The following is an 8,445-nucleotide window of genomic DNA, read 5'->3' on the forward strand; positions in this document are numbered from 1 at the left end:
GGGTTCCTAGGGAGCCTACTGGATTTGGTGCTAGAGATGGCCAGGGGTCTGCAGGTCTTACAGAGTTTCAGGTTGGTCAGTAATTTTAGGATAAAGATGAGGCTGTGTTAAGTGTGAAGACGTATAGCATCCAACGCGGGGTACAGTACAAAGTGGTGGAGTTTGACTATCGCCGATATGTTGGGAAGTGTTCTGAGTTTGGGAATGGGTGCACATGGTTGATTAGACTAAGTCTCCGGTAGCGCAAGGGTATTTGGGAGGTAAAATGGTACAACGGACCACATACGTGTCTCGCGACGTCCATCTCTAGCGATCACAGGAGTCTGGATTATCATATGATCTCGGAATTCATCATGCTAATGGTTAGAGCTGATGCATCCATCAACATCAAGGTGCTTCTAAATGCGACGGCAGCACACTTTGGGTTCAGGCCGATGTATAGGAGGGTTTGGTTGGCGAAGCAGAAGGCCGTCGCCCACATCTATGGTGATTGGGATGAGTCGTACAACGAGCTCGCGCGGTGGGTGTTAGGAGTGAAGTTGATGATGCCTGGTACTGTTGCAGTCCTTAGGACGAGTCTTGTTCGAGTTGGGGGCCAGGTCGACGACTCGCAAGCTTATTTTCATCGGCTCTTCTGGACATTTCCACCATGTATTGAGCCATTTTGGCATTGCAAGCCGTTGGTGAGTATTGACGGCACCCACTTGTATGGTAAGTATGGGGGTACGTTGCTCGTCGCGATTGTACAGGACGGGAACTCCAACATACTACCAGTTGCATTTTCACTGGTTGAGGGTGAGAATGCGGAGTCCTGGTCCTTCTTTCTTTACCATCTCCAACAGCACGTGACCCCACAACCGGGTCTGCTGGTTATATCAGATAAGCACAACGGCATCAAGGCTACGCTTGAGGCTTCCGACGGAGGCTGGCTACCTCCTGCTGCCTACCGTGTATTCTGTATTTGACATGTGGCAGCAAATTTCTCCCTGACCTTCAAGGGCAAGGACGCAAGGAGGCTTCTTGTGAATGCAGCTTATGCTAAGACTGAGGTGGAATTCGATTACTGGTTTGATATTCTACGATCTGTGGACCCTGCCATGTGTGAGTGGGCGAACTGGATCGAGTATTCATTGTGGACCCAGCATCGGGATGAGGGTAGGAGATTCGGTCACATGACGACAAATATCTCCGAGTGTGTTAATTCAATCCTGAAGGGGGTCAGGAATCTCCCGGTGTGCTCGCTGGTGAAGGCTACTTATGGGAGGTTGGCAGAACTATTTGTTCGCAAGGGGAGAGGGGCAGAGACCCAGTTAGGAACCGGACAACAATTCAGTCAACATCTGGTGAAGTGTATAAAGGCCAATCTGAAGACGGCTAGGTGCTTCACGGTGACTTTGTACGACAGAGATAACTCGGAGTTCACCGTCTCGGAGACGACTCCTACTGGTTTGTTCTCACTTGGTAGCTACAGAGTTTCACTCGGGTCTCAGACATGTGACTGCGGATATTTTCAGACACTTCATTACCTGTGTCCTCACGCCTTGGCATGTTGTGCCTATTTACGGCTTACTTGGCAGTCGTATGTCCACCAGGTGTATCATCTTAGCTCGGTGTTCAGTGTATACCGGATGGGGTTCACACCTCCCATTTCCGAGGGTTTTTGGCCACCGTACGAAGGGCCAACAGTGATACCGGACCCCATCAAGAGGCGTGCGAGTGAGGGACGTCCTAGGTCCACCAAGATACGGACTACTATGGACGAGGCGGAAGCGAGCAGGCCAAAAAGATGTGGTCTCTGTAGGCAACCAGGACACACACGTCAGAGTTGTCCACAGGTCGGAGGACCAAGGAACACTGGGGGAGATGAGTAGGTATATTGTTAGATGAATTACTATCTTATTACCACTTTTGTGTTTAGATTCCATTGTTTTAGGGTTTGTTACTTGAAGTTGTTAATTATGAAACTTTGGTTACTTAATGTGATGTATTTAACATGCGTACTTAATTGATCGATGTGTTTCGTTTCTTAAGTATACGCTTATGTTACGCTTAAATGTCACTCGATGTAATCTACTCAGGCAACCATAAGAAAAGGTATGCCAATTACAAAACATACACCAATTTTCAACATAAGTATTACAAAATATTGCAATAAGGTACGTAACCTAAGTAACACAAACCAAAGTAGGTCCTACACATACATAACATAAATAAATAAAGCAAGCCAAGGTACAACACTGATGATAAATAAAAGTGATACAAATAAACAAGTCATCTAAATAGATGCGATCCCATGAAGCAACGACGGGGATGCCGTGTCCTCTGGCCTCTCCGGACGAGCGGCTCCTCGTCCTCAATTTCATCCTCGTCATCATCCGGGTCTGCCTGTGGAAGTGGCATAGGCTAGCCTGGCAAAGGACGTGCGGAAGACCCTGACGGAAGTGACTCTCCGTGGACGGGTGCCGTAGACGGTTCGGCAACTGAATGTACGCCGCCAGCATAGGCGGAAGGAGGGGTACCACCCAATGCAAAATACTCATGAGCAGGCCCAGAAGGAGGCTCGTTCAGGTCGACATCTAAGTGTGCCTGCGTCCCCGTAATCTGTGTCCTTCGACGTTCCGCATCATCCTCCTGCATGATGGCATTGATCTCATCTAGGAAGTTTGAACCGCCGAACTCCACATCAAGACCATCACTGGTCAGCAAGTCTGAAAATAGCTACCCCAGACTAACCCATGTCTGACTTTCATGAACTGCGTGGTCGTCACTGGGGACACCGATGAAGTAATCGCCGAATGGCCCTCCTCCAAGTCCACCGCCACCCTGGCCCAAATCATCTCCCATACCAGACCCGTACCACTCTCCACCATGACCTCCAGGATGAGGACTAACGCCCCCTATCCCAGTAGGGATCCCGCCGCCCCCTCCACCATCATGGCCTCCGCCATCTCCCCCACCAGCCGCATGCTGATCACCATCGTCGTCATCCTCACCATGGCCACCGTGATCGTCAACTCCAGCACGGGCCCTACGTCGTCCTCCACAGCCTCGTCGTCTACCTCCATCCCTCCCCCATAGCGTCACCCTCCTCCATGGCCTGGTCGAGCCACTCTCTACTCACACTGGCTCCTTCGTGTCCCGACACGAGCTCTCCGCTCAACTCGACGCCTATCCGAAACGTCGTCAACACGATCCATCTTAGGCATTCATCCGACACCCCTCTGTGTCGCCTCGACCGGAATAGGCACGGCTCTCAGATCCCCAAGGTACATCTCAGGTGACAGGAATCTCTTACCAAGTTGAACCCACCAATCCAAGAAGTCATGTGAAGGACCTGGGTCTGCCACAACATCAAACCGGAGAACATGATCCGCACGGCTCTCCCAATGAAGATGCCAGAACTGGAAACTGTATGGAAACCAACGATCACCACATCTGCCATCCTTCGACATCAAGAAGTCAATGTTTAGGGCGGGCTGGGGCGGGGCTGTACTCCACCAAACTGCGGTAGCCCCCGATCAATCTGGTGCCACTCTATGACGGTGAAATATATCAATGCCGTCACACACCGCCATAACGCCGTATGTCGAGGCTCCAACACCTCTGGATGCACAACCTGAAGGACGTCGGGAGAGCTATACGGCATCCAAATAAACTTTAAATACATAGCATCAACGTTAGGCCATACCGTGATGCAAACTATGAAAGATTACTTAATTAAAACTAAGTGGTTCGTATACTTACATCCCCAGCCTGTAACAGGTCTATCCTCAGCCTCCACATCTGCACTCGAGGTCCCTTCTCGCTAGCAGAAGGATTGTGACCTGAACACCTACAACACATTGGTGGTATAACGAAAGCAAAATATCACCACATAGTATAACATTATAAGCGGACACGGAATAAAATAATTTTAGACGAAATAGAAAAAAATGATAACAGTACCTCGAGGCCAAGGACCAGCTGAACGTATCATACCCAGCAGCTCTAAACCCAGGAAAGCGCCAGAAGATCCAAGACTGAAGTAGCTATAACGGACAGGCTAACTTCACAACATGTCTATTGGCCACTCGGCACATGCACCGGTACAACCACGCGAGTGCTGCTGACCCCCAGCTGTAGCCACCCATATCCTCAAGCCTAGCCATGTAGGGTAGCCACCTAATGTGAATACGGTTGCCGGACTTGTCGGCAAACAGCTGAGTGCCTAACAATATCATGATATAGGCCCGAGCATAGCGCTTGACTGTCTCCTCGTCGGCTCCCTCAGGGCACTCTCCAAACGTCTCCTGGAACCAGCTGCAGTTCACTGCAAACTTCTGGATTTGGTTCGTAGGAGGTAACACACCAAGCAACTCCTAGAACCACACCCAAGCTGGACGGCCACCCTGGATGTATGTTTGGAAATCTGTCAAGCAACCACTCACATAACGTCCGTCGACCAGCAACCCCAATTGGTACGCCACGTCCTGCAGTGTGATCGTGTACTCCCCAAACGGCATGTGAAATGTGTGCGTCTCCGGACGCCACCGCTCGACAAAAGCACTCACAAGGGGCTCATCCAATCTGAACCATCTCTCGTTCAGTTTCGCAAGATGGTATAATCCCGCCATCTGCAAGTACGGAATGTACCTCTCGTCCAGTCGCATGCCCTGCTACCGTCGCATGCTCGAGATGCATCGCTGGGGCTGCACATATAATGGACCAGATAATTAAAACCACTTACAAAATCAATTACAAAACCACTAACAAAAACTACTAACAAAACTACTAACAAAACCACTAACGAAACCACTAACATAAACCACTTGCAAAACCACTAACAAAACTACTAACAAAACCACACCTTAAACCACTAACAAAAGCACTAACAAAATCACATACATTATCACTAACAAAACATAAAAAATCAGTCACATACAATGTTTACCAACGTCATTTACCATCAAAACCACTAACATAACGTATATAAACAAATGAATAAGTTACTTAATCCTACTTTAAAAAAAAAGATTACGTACTAACCTCTTCGTTGAGGACCCCGGCTATATGAGCTACTCCATCCAAACGATATAGTCTGACCGGATTATCCCCATGGGCTGAATATCCTGCTCGAGCCTTTGTTGGAGTCGTTTTGGGTCGTTTTCTCTGGGATTTGGTGGGGGTATGATAATGAAAAAATGGTTCGAATGAGGTTGGTTCGAACTCCTTTTATAGCGGAGCATAAGTAATTCGAAACACCCCAATTCGAATTACTACTAGAACCAAAAATTGACTCGAATCACTCCAATTCGAATTACTTTAGAACACGTGCGTGAGTGTAATTCGAATCACCCTGATTCGAATTACTATGTGAGTGTAATTCGAATCAGGTTGATTCAAATTAGTGGGTGTGTGCGTGTGTGTGTAATTCGAATCAGTATGATTCGAATTACATGGAGATGAAGTTCGAATTTGGGTGATTCGAACTATATAGAAATGTCTCTTGGTTGATTCATGAACCAATTTTTTATTTGGCTTATTGGTGTAAATTTTACCTCCCCTTGGCTTATATCAGTGATTTGCCCTATATAAAAATATTATTTAGTTATAAATTCTCAAATTATTTTTAAATAAATACTCTAATTTTAAAAATTAGAGATAATTAAATTAATTATTCTTAAAATATCATTTTATTATTAATTTACAAATTATTTTTAAATAAACACTAATTAAGATAAAATTAGAGATAATTAAATTAATTTTTTTATTCATAAAACTTAAAGTGTTGAATTTAAAAATTTTAAATATTTAAATTAAATCATATAAAATTTTATATTTTTTCAATTACTAAAATTTCTAAAAATTTATTTTGAATAAATATAATAAATTATAAATGACTTATTATTTAATTTTTAAAATAATTTTAAACTCAAAGTATCATTAATTTAATTTTAATATTTTTAGTAAAATAAATTTTTGAATATAAAATCTTAAATAAATATAATAAATCATAAATTACTCATTATGTAAATTTTCAAAAATTTGAAGTCTTATATTTAATATGTTAAAATAAAATTTTTTATTAGTCAAAAAATTTTTGAATTTTGTGACAAATAAATAACTTATTACAAAAATATTGTATTTTGTGACAAATTAATTTTTTGTTACAAAATATTTTAAATTTTTGTAACAATATAATCTTTTGTTACAAAATATTATAATATTTTGCAACAAAACAACAAGTCGATACGAAAGCCAACATAATTTGTAACCAAAAAAAATCACGTTGTTACAAAATATTGAAATGTTTTGTAACAAATTTTTTTATTATTACAAAATATTCTTATTTTGTAACAATAACTAAATATTGTTGCGAAAAAATCATAATTTGTAACAATTTTAAATTCGATACAAATTTTTTGTTACAAATGCTCTATTTTCTTGTAGTGCTTCTCTTGTTTATGAACAGCAATCTGAAGAGAGCTGTTTTTCATTGCATTCTGAAAAGACAATAAAATGAGGATTATCAAATAAATCTATCTTACATGAAGGCACATCTCAGTCATCAACCTCTTAAGCACAACCTAAATGATAGCATAGTATACCAAGGACAAAAAATAAAATTAACAGGAAAGAATTATTTTCCTTCACAAATAAGCACATTGGAAAGAATTATTTGTTATATGAGTTTTCATCGGTGATCAAATTATTATAAAATATGTGTATTGTGACAATCCTGAACTGACCTCTTTAGGCTGTGCTTGACACTTCAAAGCAAAAAATTTCTTCGTATTAAAGCACGGCATGACATGACATTAACAATTGAGTATTTAAATAATCAAGAAGGAAAAGTATAGATACAAAACCTCTTACACTAGTTTATTGTAGTATTTAATGATTAAAAGAAAAAAATAAAACATAAAAAATGAAAAGCTGAAAATACTTTGGTGTGTACCATTTCAGCATTTTTTCAGTTTTAAGCACATTAGAAACTCATGACTAAACTATGACTGTAGTGACCTATGTGCTTTCATTCACAAATGCAATCTACATCCATCAAATATAATTGAAATAGTGTAATTCTAGTGCTAAAAAAAGAATGGAAAAAAAAAAAAGCGAAACTATATTATACACATTACATAAGCATAAAAATTAATAGAAACCTACATCACAAGTGTGCATATTAGAAATGTAAACCCCATAATGATGGGAAGCTTCATGATATAATGCTTTCAAATACAGGAAATAGTCTTAGCAGAAAGATTTATCACCTACTAATAGAACTGTATCCTTGCATTACATATTGTTATTATTCTTTATGTCTACAGTTTCCAAATGTGAGAGTAAGCCTTTTATGCTTAGCAACAAATTATGATGTCAAAATAAAATAGCTATATTGATATTTCTATTCTTTCATGAACATTCAGACACCTGACTTAAAGGATCTTATAAAATATGTTAAAAGCTTCACCCTTTAACCTTTTATATCAAACAAAAGTTAGTTACCTTTTTTAATTTCCAAAAGTAAAGGAGTCTCAATGTAAAAAAGATACTGATAATGGGTGACACTAATTTATGCCAAACACAATAAAATTACTAAAATGAAAACATAGACAATAATTAACATTGATCATAAATGCTCAAAAAGAAACAAGTTAACTGCACCGCACCCAAATTTCTTAATTCAGCCAATAAATTTAAAACTTATCTCTTCTTACCTTTAAACCAAGGCTTCAAACTTTCACTATCGAAATTGAAGGTGATAGAATATAATTAAAATTGAACATTTTATAACAACATTTTTAGCTTCAAAACCACAAAATCAAAATCTCAAACATGTAATCTACATAAATAAGGCACGACAAAGAAACAAAAAATAAAACAATCACATTTGGAATCAGAACAAATCACACACACCTGAACCCCAATTGAGTTTGAATCACAAACCAAAGATCCGAATGACAGGGATGTCTTCAATCCCAACCCAGCCACGTGCATGTTCCGTTGTGTAGTCTGAGAGTTCAATCCCAAATATGAAAAAGAGAGACACTTGGGACAAGGGATGGTGAAAGATGCCATTTTGAACAAACCCACAAATCAAAAACCGATTTTTTTTAGCTGCTGATCTCAAATGACAATGTGATCTAGCGAAGTAGGTGAGCGAGAATATAAGGATTCTTTGTGGCGATGAGGTTGAAGAAGAAATGGAGAATGGTGTGCGAGGAAATGGAGAAAAGCTTGCAATGAATGATGGAAACTACAAAGGAGGAACACTGGTTTAACAGTGTGTAGCTTTGGTTTCGATGATTCCAATGAAAAGAGAAGAAAACATCAGTGTCATGGTTTTAAGTTTCAACTAACTTGGAATAATAAAATCCTACCTTTGTTAGAACTCACCAAATCATGAAGCAGCTTCTGATTGCGCGAAGGAAGCTGACGGCGAGAGTCGAAGCAAGAAAACAA

The 8,445-nt window shown here is 40.7% G+C and overlaps 1 protein-coding gene across 1 annotated transcript; it reads left to right on the forward strand.

Annotated features, from left to right (window-relative positions):
• Window positions 1-359: 359 nt before the first annotated feature.
• Window positions 360-1,871, forward strand: LOC107647124 (uncharacterized). The gene is made up of 2 exons (XM_016351246.1): window positions 360-950; window positions 999-1,871. The coding sequence occupies exons 1-2, from the start codon at window positions 360-362 to the stop codon at window positions 1,869-1,871; spliced, it is 1,464 nt and encodes a 487-aa protein (XP_016206732.1).
• The last annotated feature ends 6,574 nt before the right edge of the window (window positions 1,872-8,445 follow it).

This window comes from Arachis ipaensis, chromosome B6, assembly GCF_059453495.1.
Source record: "Arachis ipaensis isolate K30076 ecotype BB chromosome B6, ASM5945349v1, whole genome shotgun sequence".
Lineage (NCBI taxonomy): Eukaryota > Viridiplantae > Streptophyta > Magnoliopsida > Fabales > Fabaceae > Arachis > Arachis ipaensis.